Source organism: Elephantulus edwardii, unplaced genomic scaffold (assembly GCF_000299155.1).
Source record: "Elephantulus edwardii isolate Elephantulus edwardi_28Jun2011 unplaced genomic scaffold, EleEdw1.0 scaffold00004, whole genome shotgun sequence".
In the NCBI taxonomy this organism is placed as follows: Eukaryota; Metazoa; Chordata; class Mammalia; order Macroscelidea; family Macroscelididae; genus Elephantulus; species Elephantulus edwardii.
The window spans coordinates 4579521-4602209 of record NW_006399754.1 but is presented as its reverse complement, the minus strand read 5'-3'; the positions used below and the strand labels follow the sequence as shown (position 1 = coordinate 4602209).

The window sequence follows — 22689 nt, the reverse complement described above, 5'->3', positions numbered from 1 at the left end:
CTGACCATTGTCTTCCTGATTGCTAGCTATGCATCTGAGACCTGGACAATGAATAATCTTTTATGATGGCTGTAATTAAAAAGACAGTAAATAAGGGAGCTCTGGTGGCCGAGTGGCAAGAAGCTGCACTGCAATCCTGAGGGTATGCGGTTCGAATCCACTATATGCTCTGCAGGAGGAGAGGCAACCTCTTCCTGTACCAGTCAGATCTGATTCAGCGGTACACACATATATACGTACATACATACATACATACATAAGAAGACAAGTGATGGTGAGGATATAGAGAAGGTAAACCCTGTATGTTGAAGGTGGGACTGTAAAATAATGCAGTTACTTTGGAAAATCTTGACCATTTGTCAGATAGTTAAGCATAGACTTAATTACCGTAGAAAGCATCAATTCCACTCCAGGGCATACATCAAGAAAGCAGAAAATATGCTTCCACAAAAATCTATATGTGATTGCTCATAGTAACAGTATTCATAAGACTACAAAGTGACTATTGTGTCCATTAATTAATAAATATACTCTATCTGTATTGTTACTCAACAATAGAAAGAAATGACATATGCTTACAAACATTGGTGCACCCTGAAAACACGCTAAGTGAAAGAAGCCACATACAAAGATCACTTACTGTGTTTCCCTTTAAATCACAGTAAGTATTTGGTGGGGGTCAGGAATGTGGGAGGAAGATTAATGGTTGTGGAGTTTCATTTTCAGGTGATGAAGTGATTATGAAAGTAGACGGTGATATTAGTCCTATAACTCTGCCTCTCTGCAGCCTTGCTAAAAAATGAAATGAAATAAAATAAAGGAAAAGGAGAAAAAACCTCTCAAAATGTATCCACTACCACCTCTATTTAAGATTTGCAGTCTGGGAAACCCAGTGGAGGAGGACATCCATGGCGATGGACGCAACATAATTGGGTTGAATTGCTCCTCCATTGACTTCACTGTGTTCCTTCTTTCCTTACATACTCCAATTTAGAAATAGTTTCCAATTTTCTCCAAAAAAGAACTTTTCCTTCCTTTTTAGTCTATAGTAGTGGTTGTACCACTGAGTCGGAATCAACCTAGAGCTGACCCTCCAACTGGTTTTCAGAGGTAGTTAATCTAACGAGAGGAGATGGCCCATCCTCCTGTGGAGCAGCTGGTAGATAGTGGATTCATTTGAACTGTGAACCTTTGAGTTGGCAGCTTTATTTCTTATCTCTCACCTACCAAAGATGCCTCTACTACAATGTAATTTTTCACGGTCATTTTTAATGACTTTTCTCATCTTCCAAATCGAACTTTTGCTTTTATGTTTTTTCTTTGATGAAGCTTTATCAACAGCACTTTGAAGAGTATTTTGAATACTGTTAGAGTGCCTTTTGGCTTCCATGTTAATATTCTTCTGGCTTTCCTTTGACCCTGTTCCATAAATATTATTATAATCTGCGATTTACTTCTTGCTTGACAATACAGTCCTTCGCTAATTTTATCCACTTCCATGGCTTCATCTGTATCTTGGAGGTCTATATCTTAGATTTACACAGTCTATTTTGCTGTACTCTCCCTCTTTCTCTTTATTGAGGCTTGTTTTATTCTAATTGAGTTTTGCTCTTAAATAGCCATTATCCTTTTCCTCTTTATTTTTATCCTTGAAATATCCACACTTTGTAACAGGACATGAAGAGACCTTTATGATTTGAACCGATCTGTTTCTGTGGCTTATTTGCTCTGTTCTGCCTCTTAAGTGCTTCAGCTGTACTGAGCTATCTCCCATTGTTCTCAGAGCACGTTGCTCTTTTAGTTATCAATGCCTGTGCACATTCTGTTCCATAATTCTGGAAGGCTTTACTGTCTCTTCCCACCTCCCTCTCCCTTAAATCTACTCATTATTCCTTGAGACACCAGTCAGGTACTGCCTTCTGTGGTGCTTTTAGGCATTTAGGTGCATGGTCTTAACATTCTTTTTAAAATGCTTCGTTTGGCTTCCAAGTTAGCATTCTTCTGTCTTTCCTTTGATTTTGTTCTTAAACCCTATCTTTATCCTTATTTATTGCTCCTAAACTTGGAGCTCTTGGACAAACAAGATCTATCCCCCGAGCCTCTTTGAATTCCTGGATAAAGGCCTTTAATAAATATTTATGGAATGGAAAATGAGTGCATTTGTAGAATCTGTCAGTGACTCAAAGTGCCATGTTGTTGTTCTTGTTGATGCCTTCGAGTCAAGCACAACTCATAATGACCCTATGAACAAAAGGCCTGAAGCCCCTCTACAACTATCGACATTTATCAAAGTTCATAGGGTCATTTAAATTCAGAATTATATATTTGAAAACTGGTTTTTGGTCCAGGGAGATACTGGATGGTTCAAAATCAAGAAAGGGGTCCATCAGGGATGTATTTTCATAACTTTTCTTTTTTTTCTTACTTTTTATTAAACTTTATTAATTTTAATGAACATTTAACAGAGATTTTGGATTTCCATTCATTCACTGTTGCACTATTTTCTCTACCCTCCCCCAGTTCGTTCCTCTTTTTTCCCCCTTGAAAGTCTGTTTTAATTGTCCCATTGCCACAGTGCTTGTCAAAGCCAGTTCTGATTAATCCTTTGTCAGTGTGTCCTTTGCCATTCCCTATCACTCCTCCCAGAGAGAGACTTCACTCTGATTCATAAGGAAAAGGGGATGGCATATTCTCTTAGCTACTTCCTGCTGAAAAGGGATGCTGTAGGTTTCAGGGTAAAGATCTTCTCTCACTACTCTAAAGGGCCCATTTGGCAATAGGAAACACATAGACTCTTGTGGAGATTGATTTTGAAATTTAGATGCACTGTTATCAATTGTGCTTGTGTTCACATCCTTGAACATGAATCATGGAACTGTGCAGCCTAGAAGACACAATTTTAACTAACAAGTTAAAAGCACATGGGTCAAAAATTAAAAGCAATAATATTCCAAGTAGAGGTTCTAACAGTGGCACAAATCAAGTTACAGAGGGAAGGTAGTTCTTAAATCCATACCTTTTCAGTCTGTATGCAGAACAGATCATCCGAGACACTAGGCTGTACGAGGAGAAATGTGGCATCAGGATTGGTGTAAGGATCATCAACAACCTACATTATGCAGATGACACAACCCTGCTCGCTGAAACCGAGGAGGACCTGAAGCGCTTGCTGCAGAAGGTCAAGGAGTGCAGTCTTCAATATGGATTGAAGCTCAATATCAAGAAAACAAAGATTCTTACCCCTGGGCCAATTGGCAGCATCAGTATGGATGGTGAAGAGATTGGGATAGTTAACAGTTTTCGTTTACTTGGTTCCACAGTCAACGCTCTTGGTAACAGCAGCCAGGAAATTAGGAGACGAATTGCATTGGGAAAGTCAGCTGTGAGGGACCTCTCAAGAGTACTGACGAGCAATGATGTCAGACTGGAGACTAAGGTGCGCCTGATCCAGGCTATAGTCTTTGTAGTTACGTGCTATGCATCGGAGAGTTGCACAGTGAATAGGGATGATAGAGAATTGATGCCTTTGAGTTGTTGTGCTGGAGAAGAGTGTTGACTATACCATGGACTGCTAGGAGAACAAACAGGTTTGTCCTGGAGAGGGTGAAGCCAGACTGTTGCCTGGAGTCAAGGATTCTGAAGCTTCATCTGACATACTTTGGGCATGTTGCAAGTAGGGACTGGTCCTTGGAGAGGGACATCATGTTTGGGAAAGTGGAGGGATGGTGCAGGAGAGGAAGACCCTTGATGAGATGGATCGATTCTGTGAGTGGAGTGGTGGGAATGAGTGTGTTTGAGACAGCGGGGTTGGCACAGGATAGAATGACATTTAGGGCTTGTACATAGGGTCACTATGAGTCACAAACGACTTGATGGCACATAACAACAACAACTCCCTCAAAACGAATTTGCTATATATCCTTCTCTCTGGCTTCTGCCTTTGACCACCACTGTCTCTTACAGTTTCTGTCAGTGCTATCTTACACCTCTCATGTCTTCATTTATTGTCCATTAGCTGATAATGTATTAAACCTCCACCTTTTCCCTTTATTTCAGAAAGTCCATTTTTCTGGAATGCTTGCTCTCCTTATTCCTCTTGCTATTGCCTCACTGATCCTCCTTTTTGATGGCATTTCTTTTTCTGGAATTCTCCTGTGGCCACTTCAATTTCTACTTTCCCTCAGAGGTACTGAAGATTTGTCTCTCAGGTTTCTACGGTTGAAATATGGCTGGTGTCTTTTTGTTTATAGTCTTCACTCTTCCTGTTGACTTTTCTGTGTTTGTGAATTTATTCCATTACACTCCCTGCTCCTCCCCCCCTTAACTGGGATTTCTGGAAAGAATAGAGATCATACTACTGGAAACCTTTAGTTCTTACTGTCATTAAACTTTTATTATCTCATGGTCAGACAGAATAACCTTACTATTTTCCACATTTTCAATTTTTTTTTTTTTTTTACTCTTCTAAAGCCTCATCTCTTTATCTTTATCATGTACATTGATGCATGGTAATAATTTACTGGTCTGATAAAGAGCTTAGAATTGTCCTTGATTTTTGCTAAGGTTTTGCTAAATTGATTCTGCCATCCTTCGTTTTAAAAATAAAAGTTCCTATTTAATAATTTTTACATAAAGTTGCTAAGTTGTCATTGGTTCTATTTTCCACAATGCATGAACATTCTCATTGTTTCTGTTGTGATTGTTAAGTTGCAGTTGACATATGGCTGACCATCCATTTGATTTTTCAGAGTCCGTAAATTACACGGGGAGAGTGCCTATCATTCTCCTACAGAGGTGGTAGTCGACTTGACTTGCCACAGAGATGCCACCGTTGGGTTAGTGCAACTTCTTACTCACTAGGCCATCAGAACTCCTTTTGGTCCTAACTAGGTGAATATTTTTTTTAAAGAAACACAGTATATTTATAGGTGACGTACATTCTTTTTTAGCCAGTTTTATTATTTAGCTATAAGTTGACCAATCTCCGGTTTCTGTTTAAGACTGAAGAGAATCTCAGGGCATCTTCCACTCCCAATCACTTGAGTAGTTCTGTGTAAGAATTGTTAAATTAAGAGTGTATATGAATGAAACACAATATAAGCATAAGCATATTATTATATGCAAATCAGTTTAAAAATTTAAAAAAAGAAAAGTAGTTTGTTTAGGGAGCCTGGGTTTCTGTTGCATGTTTCTTCATTCTACCAGAGTGCATGTACTGTGGTTCTTCTGTCTCCTTCCTTTCATAATGCTTGTGCCAGGCAGGATATGAAGGGCCTGTCACAGAGTGTGCAGGCAGCTCTTTCTCAGTCTGGAATTGTCCAAGGAATTTTCTAGGATAGATCTATTTCATACACCTTTCTTGACCTAGATCATTTCAGTGTGTTTATCTTTTAATTTTGAATCATCTTGAAAATAACTAGGGAAAAACCTAGGGATTCAGAAATACGAGAAGGAAAAAACCTTAGGAAGGAAAAAAGAGTTGAGTAATTGTAAATCATTGGTCTTGGGGCTCTTCTACATCTTTTGGGAATGGGGAATCCGAAATATGTGTGTAAGACCTTAATGCTAATTGTATGTGTGCTTGCTGTTACATTATGGGTAGGTGCTAAGGTTATATTGTGTTTGGAGAAGGGGATTTAAGATGTATTCACTTACTTTCATCAGTTATGTTACTTTTCAGGTAGGTAGCTATGTGTTAAATTCTGGTTAAAGACAAGATTTAGAAATACTATTTGGTGCCTGTATATATGCTTAGCTCAAAATTGGAGGTTTTGATTAGTGGAAGATTTGATTTTGAGGGGCTGCTGCTGCTGTTTGTTGCTAGTGAGCCAGGTCTGGTTCATAACAACCTTGTGTCCGACAGAAATGCTGCCAGATCCTGTCCCATCCTCACAATCATCTCTGCTGTTCTTAAGACCATTATTGTAGTCACTACGGCAGTTGATGGTCCTCTTTTTAGCCGACCCTCTACTTTACCAAAGATGCTGTCTTTCTCCAAGGATGGGCTCCTCTTGATAACATCCTCAAAATATGTGAGATAAAGCCCCTCCATTCTTGTTTCTAAGACGTGCTGTTCCTGCATTTTCTAAAATGTGTTTGTTGGGTTTATTGGTACATGTAGTAATTTTTACCAGCAGTGTAAGTCAAAGGTATCAGTTCTCCCTCAGTTTTCTTTAGCCATTGTACAGCTTTCACATGTATATAAAGTGTTGAAAATACTATGGTTCAGATGAGGCACACCTTAGTCTTTAAAGTGAAAAATACTGCTCTTTAATATTGTAAAGATGTCCTAGGCAAATGAAGAGGGCTACATTCATGAATATACATAGGTTTGGTAGATGATATTATAGCATTCGTATTATATGCTGTAAATGACCATGTGTATTTGCAGACCTAGTGGGGACAAAGTTAACGTTGATTTCATATTCTTGATTAAGTACCCTGAAAGAGTTGCTGGCCTCCAGCAACAGACAGATCAGTTGGTTTAACACACTTTACTTTGGTGAATGATGTCTAGAATCTTAAAAAGTTTAGCAGCAGTCACTTAAGGGGCAGCTCTTGGTCTTTCACTGTTTGGAACAAAGAAGAGGGAAGAAAAGCAAAGATTTGTTGGAATCCAAAGGACTGACGAACCACTTAAACCTTAGCCTTGAGGAATGACCCTGAAATCAGAACTAAATGGTTTTCAAATCCTATCGCTGACTCTAAGAAGGGTCACAATAAAAGGTTTTGAATAGAGTGGATGAGAATGTCTGCCAAAACTTGAATTCTGGACAGGACTATGAAATGAACAGTAGTTCTGGGGAGATACTTTAGAATAATAAACCCATAAGATGAAAAGGGCAGCATTTATCCAGTAGTACAGCTCAGAAAGTGAGAAGGAGTAGGATAGAATGATGGATAGAAATGAGATTCCCAGGGAGAAAGTGAGTGCAGTGTGGTTAACCTTGTTGGTATTGTGATGAGTGTCATAACACAAAATGTATGTGAGTGATTGGATAGGAAACCAATTAGATTTATACATAAACTTTCCCTTAAATCACAATAAAAAGAGGTTTGCGGTAGCAGTTGGCTATTGCAGTATACTATCTGATTTCTTGACTGCTTCTTCAGTGGGGGTTCATTATGGATCCTAGTAACTTTGTCTCCATTTATCATGATACTAGTCATTGGTTAAGTTGCAGATTTTTTTTTTAATTGTTCAACTGTCATACGTATTAAAGGGTTTATAGTCTCCGAGGTTCATCAGCAGGTATGTCAAGTCATGTTTGTTTTTTCTGGGCATTATCTGTATGTCCCAAGTTGTTGATGAGTCTTCCAGTTTGGATGTCACATTCTTCTTTAAATAGTCCAGTGCAGACTGAATAGGTATGGAGCAAGGACACAAACATGGCATACACCTTTCCTGATTTTGAACCAAGTATCCCTTGTTCTGTTCAAATGCCTATTTCTTGGATTATGTGTACAGCTTCTGCATGAGCACAGTGAAGGATTTTGGAATTCTCATTCTTTGCAATTTTACCCATGGTTAAGAATCAGTTGATTTTCTTTATATCATCATTAAAATACAAATAAACACCTTTCTGGTATTCTCTGCTTTCACCCAGTATCTTTTTGACATTGGCATTGATACTCTTTTTGTACATGCACATCTGAATCCAGCTTGAATTTCTGGTTTTTCCCTGTCAGTGTGTTTACTCTAGCCATTTTGAAATTATGTTTAGCAAGATTTTGTGTGTGGTAGTGTTCTGTAATTTTAACATTCTATTGAATCACTTTTGGAATAGATAATGGGTTTATTCCAATAGCTTGGCATCGATAGGCAAACACACCTGAGGCTGTATTCATTTGTTCACATACTACAACTGATATTCCATCAATTTCTGTAGCCTCCCTGACCAACTAACTCCAAATTCCTTTAATGCCACTTGGATTTACTGGTTCTTGATCATAAGCTGCCTGTTGAAATGCTTGGTTGCGGACCCTTTTTTGGTACAGTGACCTTCTTTATAGTCCTTCCATTTCCTTTTCAAGTTTCCTGCTTCATTGAATGTTTTTGCCCATAGAATCCTTCAGTGATTATTTCTAGGTTGGAATATTCAGGTTTTTTAGTTTGAAAAATGCCAAGCTTGTTCTTTCTTTTTTATGTTCTAACTTCAGACATTTCATTATAATATTTTATCTTCTTGAATCACCCTTTGACATTTTCCTTCTAATTTCATCATTTCTTTGGCATCTCTAAATTCTAGAACACGTTTATTCTGTTCTGAAATCCATTTTGATCTTGTTTTCTTACCTGTCTTTTAAATTTCTCTTTGTTTTTATTTTCATGTATCATGTCCTAATGTCAACCTACTGTTATGCGGTCTTGGTGTTATTAGTTTTCTCTGCATCCAAACTATTCCTAAATTGAGGTGGGATATCCTCAAGGCCATATTTTTGCTGTCATGAACCTGCTTTAATTTTCTTCAGCTTTAAAGTTGTATATGGACAATTGAAGGTGCCATAGTCAATTAATTTCTAGACTTGTTCTGAGTTCTGAGTGACTGATAGTAAATACTGAGTTTCTCTACTGTCTGTTTCCACAGTATAGTAGACTTGGTACCTGTGCATTCCATCTGGTGACATACAAAGTCACTGTTTATGGATTTTTTAAAAAGTATTTGTGAGGAATAAGTCTTTGGTCATATACAATTCTGTTATGTAATCTGTGGCTTCATTTCTATCACTAAGGGCATATCCATCATCCTAACCATCATCATTTCCTTTGTTTCCAAATTTTTGATTCATCCAGTGACCAGTTTTCTGTTTATCCCCCACCCCAACCCCCGCCCAGTGGCCCGTAACTGGTAACAGGGATAGGTGTGTTGGAGTCAGTGAGACTGGCTCAGGACGAGGCACTTGAGATTTATAACGACCCTATGTACAAAGAGCCCTAAATCCTGCTCTATTCTGTGCCAACCTCACTGTCTCTGACACACCTACTCCCGCCACCCCAATCACTGAATCGACCCATCTCTTCAAGGGTCTTCCTCTCTTTCGCTGTCCCTCTAACTCTTCCAAACATGATGTCGCTCTCCAAGGACTGGTCCCTCCTTGCAATGCCCAGAGTATGTCAGACGAAGCTTCAGAATCCTTGACTCCAAGGAGCATTCTGGCTTCACCCTCTTCAGGACAAACCTGTTTGTTCTAGCAGTCCATGGTATTTTCAACACTCTGCTCCAGCACCACAGCTCAAAGGCATCAATTCTTTTTTTATCATCCCTTGTCACTGTTCAGCTCTCTGCTGCATAGCACACAGTTGCAAAGACTATAGCTTAGAACAGGTGCACCTTAGTCTCCAGACTGACATTGTTGCTCTTCAGTACTTTTGAGAGATCCCTGACAGCTGAGTTTCCCAATGCAGTTTGTCTCTTGATTTCCTGGCTGCTGGTACCAAGAGTGTTGACTGTGGAGCCAAATAAACTAAAGCTGTTAAAAATCTCAGTCTCTTCACTATCTGTCATGGTGCTGCCAATTGGTCCAGCGGTGAGAATTTTTGTTTTCTTGATGTTGAATTTCAGTCCGTAGTGAAGGCTGCAGTTCTTGACCTGCAGCAAGTGCTTCAGGTCCTCCTCAGTTTCGGCAAGCAGTGTTGTGTCATCTGCATAACGCAGGTTGTTGACTTTTCCACCAATCCTCATGACACATTCCTCCTCATACAACCCAGCGTCTTGGATGATCTTACACTTTCTTTATTGTGCTAGTGGAACTTCATTTGACAAAGAAACACTGTGAACAAACACAGAAGGGGGAAAAGAAAGCAGTCCATTCCTTGGACTCTCCTAAACTGGTGAAACAGTTTTCACAGTAGCTAAAAAATAATATATCTTGCCTATTTCATTTACTATCTCTTTATAAACCTGAAAATGGTACTCATTGAATAAAGATTGAAAAAAAAAATGTTAAGTCAACAATCTAATAACAATGCAAATAATTAGGATTTCAACCATAATCAAACATAAAACAATGGAGTACTGAGCTTTGGTGTTGTGGTCTTAGGATGTTTTGTGCTAACCAAATGACTACTTCTCTGGCAGTTTCTTCAGCTGTTCTTGCTGAGAACAGCTTGAGAGAGAGGAAATGACTCCTTGCACTAAGATTTACATCTTCAGACACCTGATGGAAGGTCACTGTGAGTTGGAATGTATTTAATAACAGTGAATTTTTGGAGTTTTTTTAATTAGTGTATATTTGTATAAAGTGGTCAGACTACTTTGAAAGAGAAAAAGAAAGAAAGACCCTAGTGAGATAGATTGACAGATTTTTTTAAAATATTTTTTAAATTTTATTATTTTTATGTGCGTGTACCGTCAAATCAGATCTGACTGGTACAGGAGGAGATTGCCCCTCCTTCCCTGGCAGAGCATCTGGTGGATTCGAACCGTGCACCTCTGGGATTGTAGTTGCAGCTTCTTGCCACTAGGCCACCAGAGCTCCCCAGATTGACAGATTTTACCAGTGGGGATGAGCACAGCAGACACTGTGAGAATGGCATAGGATCTGGTGTAAATATGAGCTGTGAATTGGAGCCAACTCCATGGCACCTAACAACAAGAGTGATAGAAAAATGATTACTTAACTAAGCTGACCTTTTCTTCTAGATCTGTGGAAGAAGAATTAATCTCTTTTTAAAGTCCAGAAGTCCAAGGATAGTCAGATCTGTAAATGAAAGAAAGGGAAAAAATTTTTTTCTAAATTCAAGTTGAAAAATTCAGAATATTCCAGTTTCCTTTGCCTACTAAGATTATTATGTATCTTTAATAGCAATATAGAAAACTTCATTGTCCTGAAATAAATGAAAAATCTTCGTCAGACTTTAGCAAGTATAATTTTGTGACTATCTTCATAAAAACCTGACTGTTCGGGAGCTCTCTTGGCACAGTCATAGGGAGCTGAATTCCTCTGGCGGTTTGCATCCATCCATACGTAGTTCAGTGGGAGAGAGATGGTCACTTCTCTCCTGTGTGATTTACAGCCTCCAGAAACTGCTGAAGGGTTGGTCTTCTGTGAGTTGGTCCCAATTCTATGGAAAAGAATTTGAACTTTAGGAAATGAAAAAGTTACTGTATTATTGAATTATATATAGGATTTAAAAAAGTTTGCAGTTCTCAGAGTCCTAAATTTTATTTTAAAGTTTGAATAATTAACTGGTTTTTGGTAGTTACTATTTTATTAATCTAGGAACCTAGATAAGATTGTGGTAATAAGATTTTTTTAGCATTTTTGCTTAGTTTTATTTTAGATTTATAAAAAGGTAATAAATTAACAAACAGAACATGTACCTGTATATAGTTGCCTCCCTATTCCAGAAGCAACCTTTATAATGAATTCACCCTCTTCCTAATATTTTTTTAAATTTTGACTGTACATATAAGTGCTACTCCAAATATATACTCCCCCTCCCTCCTTTCTTTAGAAAATTCTCACCCTCTTTAGTGATTTTAAGACCTTACTAAAGTTTAAATAGGGATTTGGTGGTCCTAGTGGTAAGGAGTTGTGCTGCCAGTCCAAAGACAACGTGGTTTGAGTCTCTACCAGCTGCTATGTAAGAGAACGATGGACATTCTCCTCCCATGTGATTTACAGCCTCTGAGAACCCACGGAGAATCTGCTGTGGGATGGTTCTGACTTTACACAACAACAGAGCATAAAATGTAAACCTTCAGTTTGGAGGCATTCATCTCTCTTAAGAATATTTTACTTTAAATTTTTATCTTTCTGTCTTTGTTTGCCTGCCAACAGCTCTTCTATTTTATCTACAAGGAATATTTTCCATTCTTGATAAGAGGTTGGTAGTGATATGGGGAGGGGGAATGGGACTGGAAAATGAATAATTTTACAGCACTGTATAGAATTGCAATAGCTATATAGGAAATAGAAGCTTTCTACCAACTTTTGCCATCAGAGATTGATCGAACATGGCAGTCAAGATGCTTTAATAATGGGTGACTGGAATGCAAAAGTTGGAAATAGAGAAGAAGGATCAGCAGTTGGAGAACATGGACTTGGTGACAGAAATGAAGCTGGAGATAGAATTTTGCACGATCAATGACTTATTCAGTGCAAATACATTTTATAAGAAACATACACGGAGCTTCCACAGATGGATTTCACCTGATGGTATGCATAGGAATCAGATCGATTACATCTGTGGAAAGAATTGCTGGAGAAGCTCAATATCAGCTGTGAAAACTAGGCCAGATGCTGATTGTGGAACAGACCACCAACTACTCATGTACAAGTGTAAGCTAAAGCTGAGGAAAATGAAATCAAGTCCACAGGAACCATAATTCGACCTTGAGTCTATCCCACCTGAATTTTATAACCATCTCAGGAACAGGTTTGAGGTCTTGGATATTAATGAACGAAGACCGGATGAGCTATGGGAAGATGAAAAAATATCCAGGAAGAATGTGAAAGGTCATTACAAAGACAGAAGAGGAAAGAAAGACCAAGATGGATGTCAGAAGAAATCTATGTATTGCACTGGGGCGCCGACAAGCCAAAGCAAATGGAAGAAACCAAGATATTAAGAGAGTTGAACAAAAGATTTCAGAGGGCAGCGAGGGAAGACAGTAAGGTATTAAAATAAAATGTGGGAGGACCTAGAGTCAGAAAATCAAAAGGGCCAAACTCGCTCAGCAGTTCTTAAGCTGAAGGAACTGAAGAACAAATTCAGACCTCGAGTTGCAATATTTAAGGATGCTTTAAGCAGAATATTAAATGATCCAGGAAGCATTAAAAGAAGATGGAACGTCATTGAACCAAAAGGAATTGGTGGACACAGAAGAATTTCATAAAACAACGTATAAGCAAGAGCCTGTGGTGATGAAGGAGAAATTTCAAGCTGCTCTAAAAGAATTGGCAAAAATCAAGGCCCCGGGAATTGATGGCATACCAATTGACATATTTCAACAGAGAGATGCTGCCTTGGGTGTGCTCACCAAGTTGTGCCAAGAAATCTAGATGACAACCACCTGGCCTACTGACAAGAAGAGATGTATGTGTTTCCATTCCAAAGAAAGGTGATCCAACAGAGTGGAAATTATCGAACAATATCATTGATACCGCATGGAAGCAAGATTCTGCTGAAGATTATCCAAAACCGACTGGAACAGCACATCAACAGAGAACTGCCTGAAGTGCAGGCAAGGTTTAGAAGAGGCTGGGGCACTAAGGGATATTAAAGTCAATGTCAGATGGATCTTGGCTGAGAGCAGAGAGTACCAGAGGAATGTCTATCTGTGTTTCATTGACTATACAAAGACATTTGACTGTGTGGATCTCAACAAACTGTGGCTGACTCTTGAGAAGAATGGGAATCCCAGAACGCTTGATTGTGTTTATGTGAAACTTATACTTGGACCAGGAGGCAATCATCAGAACTGAGAAGGAAACACTGCATGGTTCAAAGTTGGGAAGGGTTTGCGTCAGGGATCTGTCTTGTCTTCATATCTTTACAATCTATATGCGGACATACTATCTGGAAGGCTGGGCTCTATGAGGAGAACTATGGCATCAGGATTGGAGGTAGACTCATCAACAATCTGCATTATACACATGACACAACCCTACTTGCTGAAACTGAGGAGGACCTCTGAAGTGCTTGCTGCAGAAGGTCAAGGACTGCAGCCTTCAATATAGATTGAAGCTCAACATCAAAAAAACAAAGATTCTCACCACTTGGTCGATTGGCAGCATCATGTGAATGAAGAAGAGATTGAGATTGTTGACAGCTTCAGTCTGCTTGGCACCACAATCAAGGCTCTTGGTACCAGCAGCCAGGAAATTAAAAAGACTAATTGTGTTGGGAAAGTCTGCTCTCTAATGTTCACCTGATACAGGCCATGGTCTTTGCAGTTTCTTGCTATGCATCAGAGAGCTGGGCAGTGACTAAGGATGATAGAAAAAGGATTGATGCCTTTGAGGTTTGGTGCTGGAGAAGAGTATTGAAGGTACCATGGACTGCTGGGACAACAAACACGTTTGTCCTGGAGAGGGTGAAATCAGGCTGCTCCTTGGAGGCAACCATTCTGAATCTTCGTCTGACATATTTTGCACATGTTTCAAGGCTGGATCAGTCCTTGGAGAGGGATGTCATGCTTGGGAGGGTGAAGGAACAGTGTAGGAGAGGAAGACCCTTGATGAGATGGATTGATTCAGTGACTGGGGTATTTGGGGTAGGTGTGTCAGAGACAGATTGGCACAGGATAGAGCAGGGTCTAGGGCTGTTGTACATAGGGTCGCTATGAGTCTCAAGCAACTGATGGCACATAACACAGCAACATATAGGAAATACTTCGAAATACTCTTCTGACTCTCATTCTACATTTTCATTATGCAACTAAAGGTCATTATATCTCTGGACATTATCTACACTGCTGATAAGTATGTATTTATATATGTGCATGTTATGTAAATATGTGGGAAAATATATGTACACATGTTTAAGGTCTATCCTTATCCCCATCTGCCTCTTAGAACAAGTAGTATTCCAGTAGATTCTCAGGATGATTTCCCATCTCTTTGATTGTCCAGAACAATTGAATTAACAACCAAAGCCCTCTTCAGTCATTGCCACTGGTACTTTGAAGTGTCTGTACTCTTGGGAAATGATGAAGAGCTTGGTAGATCAAAGGTAGTTGATTGTTGGGTGAAAGATGTTGCACAACACTTTCTCAATTACTTTTTGGTAGGATGTAGTAATGACAGCAAGGATTTGGAGTTTTGAGCTATTTTGTAAATGCCAGAGTTTGGAGATTGAGGAACCTTCACCAGAGCACACTGTGACCCAGATTTCACTTTATTTCTGCTGTGTTGTCTCTAACTTTTGCTGTAAAGAGAGTTGACAAGCACCAGAGAACGTTTATGACTTCTGTCCACAATCATGAAATTTTGACTGATCTAGATAAGGAGCCCTGTGAACATGTTTTCTCACCATGAGTCTTCTTGAGAAATCCCAGGATACCACACATACCACAGGTTCTCTAGCTAGGAACCAACTTAGAATAAAATCTAATTTATTTGATATGGTTTGAGAGAGGTCATTGAAGGAAGAAACCCGAATCTACTACGAGTGTCTCTCTCATTGTTGTGGAGTCAGAACCAACTCACAGCTAACCCTCCATTGGGTTCCCAAGACTATACCTTGAATAGGAGGAGATTGCCTGTCCAGTGGAGCAGCTTGTGTATTTGAACTTCAAGAGAGATGTGATCGTCAGGTTAGCAGCACAGCTTCCTGTGGACTGCCACTGGATTTACATAAAATGTAGAATTACTTTAATTCCTTGTTTATTAAACTCCATATCTTTCTGAATGGAAATACAGAGATGTAAGGAATACTTCTTACTTTATAAAGAAATTAGTATGTTGTTTTGTGTACTGTAGAGTCCGAACCAACCCATAGCTGGCCCTCCAGTGGGTTTTCAAAGGTGGTTAATCACAAGGGAGGAGATTGCCCATCCTTCTCCTGCAGAGCAGCTGGTGGCCTTGAATCATGTGCTTTCGGGATTGCAGTACAACTCTTTGTCACTAGGCCACCAGAACTTCCTTAGTATAAATTAGAAATTAGGATACACAGGAAATTAATTTCAAGGGATCCTTTTAAGTATGTTACATAAATATGCAGGCTCCAGTGTTTGTATAAAGGTTTCATGAGTATATGGGACCTGTACTTTAAAAAAAGAAATAATGATAAGAATTTTTATTCTTGTAAGAGTCATAACATTGTTGTCAACAATCTAATCTCATTTGGATCCACAATCAATGTCTTTGCTACCAGCAGTCAAAAAAATAAAAAACAAACAAACAAACAAAAAACAAAAACACACACACTGCAATGGTAAAATCTGCTGTCTTTGGAATACTAAAGAGCAAGAGTATTTGTTTAAAGACCAAGCTGTGCCTCAATCATGCCATGGTCTTTTTACTTCCCTTCCTTTCTTCTTTAAGGAATTTCTGTTAAAGCAAGAATTTTACAATCCAGATTACATTTCCTTGCTCATTTATCAATTCTGTTATCTAAAACAGAAGTGACATTCTGAACTATTCTGAAAAAAAAAAAAAAAGAGTCATAACATAATCACACTTAGTAATTCCCGCTAGGGAGGCAGGTAGTTTAACGTGTTCTGTGCTAGATTGCTAAGTGAAGACTGAGCCATTTGAATCTACCAGGCGCTAAGCAGGAAGGAAGATAGCAGATACCTCTCGTAAAGATTTCACAGCCTCAGAAACCTGGGGATTTGAAAAGGTCTCAAAGATAGTGGTTGCAAGAGCCATACCATTATCACAATTTAAATAAAAATTCTAGTAAGTAACAGGTTGAAAAAAAAAATTACTAGATCTATATCTTGTTTTGCAATCATGGTTAAAAACAATAAACGGAAAAGTGAGTTTGCCCTAGAATTATTCATTAAGACAAGAAAGTAGGGGAGGAAAGGAAAAAAACAAACTAGCATAAAAATGATCTTAATTCGACTAGCTTACTCGAATTAACTAGCTTAGCATAAATGTAGCTGATGTTAAACATTTTGATAGACTATTATCAGTTTTCATGATGGTCTAAAAAATCTTTTCATTATTTTATGTTTCTTATTCTGTAGTAATTCAACCAGCACATACCCCTTCCCGCCAACTTTTTGAGACCAATTGGGGGTTCTGTTTTTTGAGAAATGAAGTAATTTGTCCTCTAGAATGTCCCATATTATTTGTGATAGTGATTGCTCCTTTTGTGGTTATGGTGAACTTTACCATACCTGTATCTCTAGTCTGTAAGTTGATAATTTGATCTAAGGTTTACTTGATTCAGTTTTCCCTCCTTTTCCTCCCCTCCCTTTATTTCCTCTCTCCCTCCTTCCTAAGAATATCATTGATATTAGAAACTTCCTATTCCATCACATTGCGCTACATACTGTCTAGATGACTCGCATTTATTGGTACTAAGATGATGTTGGAATTCCATTGATCAGCTAGTTTTTACCAAAAGGTGTCCATTTGACCACTTTAGAGCTTTTTAGAATTCTTAAGAGTATTATAATCAAAGAAGATCTATCTTAGCAGATTTGATTAAAGATAAGGAGAAGCATCAATTAAGATGCTTAACAACCTCCTGTATGTTTTGCTAAGACTTGCTGCTATAATACATTTAATATGTAAATAGATGGAGTTTTTTTTAATGCTTTAATAATGAATGTCTTTCTTACATAAGACATTTAATATTTAAGTTAAAATTACTGAGAACAGGAGATTTTTTTCAGGCTGCTGTGCTATAGTAGAAAAATCAGACACTGAGATCTAAGAGACCAATTTATACTCACTGTGGCCCATGTTTTTAAAATTAGAAAATGGGAATAAAAGATCTAGTACAGGATTGTTTTCATGATTAAGTGAAGTAATTTATTTGGAAGCAGTCTAAGACCTGGTGGTTATAATTTTGAATTTAAATCTGAAAAGCATTGCAGTTATGTATTTTTCAGTTGAGACCTTCAGACTAAAATTTAAGAATGTAAGAAATAATATCTCATTTACTGTTTTATCTTTATCCATATAAACTCTTAGAAGATGCATGTTGTTGTTAGTTGCCATTCTTCAGAATCATTTCACAACTGACTCTCCAGTGGGTTTTCAGAGTCTGTAAATTGCCTGCCAGGAGAACCATGTGCCTTTGGGTTGACAGCAGAATTCCTGGCTGTGAGACTGCATGAGTACATGTTGTTGTTAGGTGCTGCTAAGTTGACTACAACTCATAGCAACTCTGAACAATGGATCTGAACACTGCCTTACCCTGTGCCATCCTTATCTTAGTGAGGGTCTGTCTTTTGCTGACTCCACCTTTCCAAGCATGGTGTTCTTTTCCCAAAGATCACTTTCTCCTAAGAACATGCCCAGAATATATGAGGTGAACCTTCACCATTCTTGCCTTGATTGGGCACCCTGGTTGCACTTTCTCTGTGACAGATTTGCTTGTTCTTCTGGCAGTCCATGGGCGCTAGTCCATGGAATACTTGTGGGAGAAGGAGAGAGGCGACTCACTGCCTCTGAAAACCAGCTGGAGAGTCAACTATGAGTTAGTTCCGACTCAAGACACAACAGCAACTGCATAGGATATTCAGTACTTTTCTCCAGCACCACAACTCAAAGGCATTGGTTTCTTCTGTCATCTTTAACCATCCAACTCTCAAATGCCTCACAAGTGATTGAGAAGACCATGGCTTGAAGTGATGCATCTTAGTCTTTAAACTGACATCATTGAGCTGAGGCATAGTACAGTGTTGTTGTTTTTTTCCTTTGGCTTTGTTTTTTCATGATTATGGTGCTTATTATTGGAAGTCAGAAGGCTGTAATTCAGGTTGGCAGCATGATATAGTTGCTCAGTCAGGATAGCTTCCGAAATGTGCTTGCAGACACCTCAGCCTTCAGCCTTGCAGCTTTAAGCTGGTGTTAGAGCCCTGCCAATTATGGCCATAGTACAATTTTAACGCAAATGTTAATTAAGGAGGCCTTTTAGGAAAAACATGCACAGAAATCTTAGGTTACTATTTTTCTATTTCCAGCTCCATTTACCTCTCAATTCTCCTTTGCCTGGGAGTGAGCTGACCAAGGAACCTTTTCGCTGGGATCAGAGACTCTTTGCATTAGTGCTGCGGTTGCCTGGCACCGTGTCGGTGGAGTCGGAACAGTTGACAGGTGTGCCCTTAGATGACTCTGCAATCACCCCCATGTGTGAAGTCACAGGAGGTAAGTTAAACACTTGCTGGCAGAATTTCTGTGACTTAAAGCAAGTTTATCTGAATGCTTTTGAAATTTATGTTTAAAAAAGTTTCTTGGTTTGTTTTTAAAACAAGTAGTTTCTAGAAATTAATAAAGATATATATAGTTTTAAAGTTTTCTTTCTTGATTAAGGTTTCTGACTTTTTAATAGAGTGGATATACAAACATAGCAATCTTGCTTTCATAGCACATTTTATTACTTACCTGAGGAATTTGCTGTTAGAACCTGTTATTCTGCTGTTTTACTCGTTATATGGGTCTGTGGCACAGTCTGGATGCAATGAGATGCCATCATCGTCACCTACTTCATTTAGGGGAAAGTTGGTGAGGTATACTCTCCCTATTAATAAGGACTCGGCCACTAACCAAATGGTTGAAGTCCGCCCAGAGGTACCTCAGAAGAGTTCTACTTCAGAAAACCAGCGAGTGAGAACCCAGTGGAGCATGCTTGCACCAGGACACAGGAGGGCGTGCCGAGACTTGACAGCAGCTGGCTCATAATGAGTATTTTATTGCCCTTCTAAAATTCTACAGAATTTCAAGGTCATTTCATTGGAAGTTTGCAGCATTCACAATGAAAAAGGAATTCGTTTTACACAGTAGATAGACTATGAAGTTATTCTTGCTATAACCGAATGTTCTCATTTTATAGAATTACTTTTATGATCTTACATAATGTAAGATAAAGTTATTTCCATAATTTTTAAGGACCAACAATAATTAGAACTGTCACTGAAAAACTTCCTTCTTGTACCAGTAATGTTTTTCAGTGACAGTCCTGATTATTTCTGTGGGTGGATATACATTTGTATTCAGAAAATACATATTTTCTTTGAACTGACCCATCCTTTTAAGAATATCTTCCCCCCCACCCCCACCCCCCATAACAGTGTATGGTTTTCACCTACAGATGACGGTCCTTGAGGCCATATTTGAACTATTTTTGCTCTGGAAATTTTTTACTATGAATTAGTTAGCTTGGATTTAAAATTAAGATAAAGTTTTGGAAGTATATGTGCTGTATCCTTTGTCTTCTCTGATAAAGTATATTCAGAGAGAGAAATGATTAGGTAGCGTGATTAGAGAAAGCCGGAAAAGTACATCATGTCTACTCACTGCCAATGAATTGATTCTGATTCCTTGTGACCTTCCATCCAGTTTCTGAGGCTGTAAATCTTTAGAGGGAGACTGCCTATCTTTCACTCATAAAGCTGCTAGTGGATCTGAATCACAGATCTTTTGAGTAGCTTCCTGACATTTTAGGTATACTAAAATTTGTTCATTCTTTGAAAGGATCAGACTCTTCCGTAGAAGAGTCTGAACTCACAACTCAAACTTTAGTCAAGAACTTGGGGCATTTACCCCAAGTGTACATCATAGTCCTTTTTCATGTCCTTGTTAGTGATAGTGGGAATGCACGCAGACACCACTCATCTTTTCATTTATCTCAGTAATTATTTTCTTTCTTTTTAGTTTGAAAAAAATGTTCAGTAGAGACAGTTTTATGGATAAAACCCCAGAGATGTACAAAAGAACAAAAAACTAATGTCCACTCTTTGCATGCTATTCAAATAAATTACCACTGATACCAGTTACCAGCATGTGTTTTAAAAGGAATGATAAATGGGAGTGTATATGTGTGTGAGTGCATTTCTTTTTCCCCCATTATAAAACAATTCATACACACTAAGAAAAAATAACAAAGAAATTCACATGTAACTGCCAAATCAATCTGCTTTGTTATTTTTCTTAAGCATGCTTTTAAAATTTTAATGATAATTGTCATTGTAAGCAGTTTAACAAATAATAACTTGTGGTTTAAAATTTGAACAGTCATGTAGGCCACGCTAACTAATTTTTCTTTTCTGAGCATGATGGCAAGATATTAGAGAGCTTTTAATAGGAATATAACACCTGGTTTATATTTATGAAGGATAACTTTGGTTGCTAGATGAGAATATACCATGTGGTAGTAATAATGGAAGAATGAAAACAAAATGATGATGGAATACTATACAGCCCTCAGGAACATTGATTTCATAAAATACTACATAACATGGGAAAGTCTGGGGAGAGAACTAACCCTGTCTCATAAGGACAAATACTGCATAATTCCATGACTGTAAAAATAGAAGGATAACAAGTAAGATGTGTATAAATGTCCAAAGAGGGAAGGGAGTGGAGGATAATCACTTGGGGTAGGAAGGAGGAGAAAATGTATTTGGTTTCTTTAAAAAAAAATTGTATTTTTTAAATTTTTTGTATGGGTGTACCATCAAATTAGATCTGACTGGTGCAGGAGGAGATTGTCCCTCCTTCTCCAGCAGAGCATCTTGGTGGATTCAAACTGCTCACCTCAGGAATTGTAGTGTAGCTTCTTGCCACTAGGCGAAGAGAACTCACCGAGAAAATGTTTTAAAAAATTAAACAAATGTGTATGAATAATTGGATACTCAAATTACTTTGTAAACTTCCATGCAAATTACAATAAAATAAGGGAGAAAATTGATAACCTGGAAAAAAACCTGCAAAAACAATACACCCCACATCATTTGGTCAGAGTGGTGGTTTGGAAAAAATGTCTCTTTTGCCTTTTGTCCCTTTTACAAAAAAGCCCACAAGTAGACTTCTGTGAGCTCTACTTGATGACAAATTGAAACCTAATACTACCACATTTGTGTGGCATAGAGAATAATCAGCATAAGCGAAACAGTAATAGAATATAGACTCACTTTATAAAGATGGCAAAAATTATCAACCCCTAAAAGGAATAAATACATTTTTATTATTTGGCAAAAGATTCAAGTATATTGTTTTCTATATTTTTTTGAAAATACCTCTTTTAAGTATTTTATTTCATAACTAAGATCGTAATTGATTTTTCGCTATTGACCCATGTCCACCATTACCTCACCTTTTTAGGCCCCCACTCGATCTTTTCCTAATTCCTTCAACCCCTTACCCTGCCTCCATAGCCCTGTGACCTCATCATTTCTCCCTACTACTCCCCACCCTCAGGCAGGGTGTATCTTACTAGCTATCCTCCTATTTTTATAATAACGGTCCTATGCAGTATTTGTCCTGATAAGACTGAATTCGTTTACTCAGCATAATGTTCTCCAACCTCTCCCATGTTAGATAGTATTTCTCAAAATCATTGCTCCTAAGAGCTGGATAGTATTTGTGTGAAATTCTTTTAACCAGTTCTTCCACATTAGATTGACCCAGTAGATGTTTTTTTGGAGTATTGATTTCAAATCAATACTATGATTTTCAAAGGAAAAAAGTATATACCTGAAATAAAGTTTCTGACACCCTTCAACGGTTTTAAATCCTGGGTGAACCACTCTAGTAACTTGGACGAGTTAGTTTCCTTCTTTGTAAAATGAGAAGTAACCCATCCAAGTATTGCTCAGATAAAGTAAGTTAATATCGTCTATATTAGGACAGTGCTTGGTACATCACAGCTTCTCAGTAATTGGTAGCTCTTTACTATTCTGTGTATAGATCATTTGCTTTTATACTTGTGTTTTTTGTTTTTGTTTTAGTAAAATTGACTGAGTATTTGAATTATTTATAACTGACTAATGTTCTTTTTTCAGAGTAGCCTTTAAGAGATTGCATGTTGAGTATAAATTGATATGAGTAATTTAAATGTCAAATATAATAATATAGCCTGTGCTCTGAGATAATTGGTTGAATTTGCATAAGCATAGGACCTTGTGATATAGGATTTACTAAAAATAACAAGATATTTAATTAAAAATGGATTTTTAATTGTCTAAATTACCCTAGGTAAACACTGTATAGTAGAAAGATAATGCATGTTACATATAAAATCAGAATTTTAAAATAGCCACATGAAAAAGATGAACAGGT

General features: G+C 38.0%; 1 protein-coding gene across 2 annotated transcripts in view; it reads left to right on the top strand.

Moving 5' to 3' along the window:
• The window catches only part of INTS6 (integrator complex subunit 6), an 89229-nt gene that overhangs the window by 35910 nt on the left and 30630 nt on the right, over window positions 1-22689 (top strand). For both annotated transcript variants that reach the window (XM_006879514.1, XM_006879515.1), the window contains one exon: window positions 18594-18777. In XM_006879514.1, the coding sequence (XP_006879576.1) occupies window positions 18594-18777 (184 nt within the window). The remainder of the gene's footprint in view (window positions 1-18593; window positions 18778-22689) is intronic.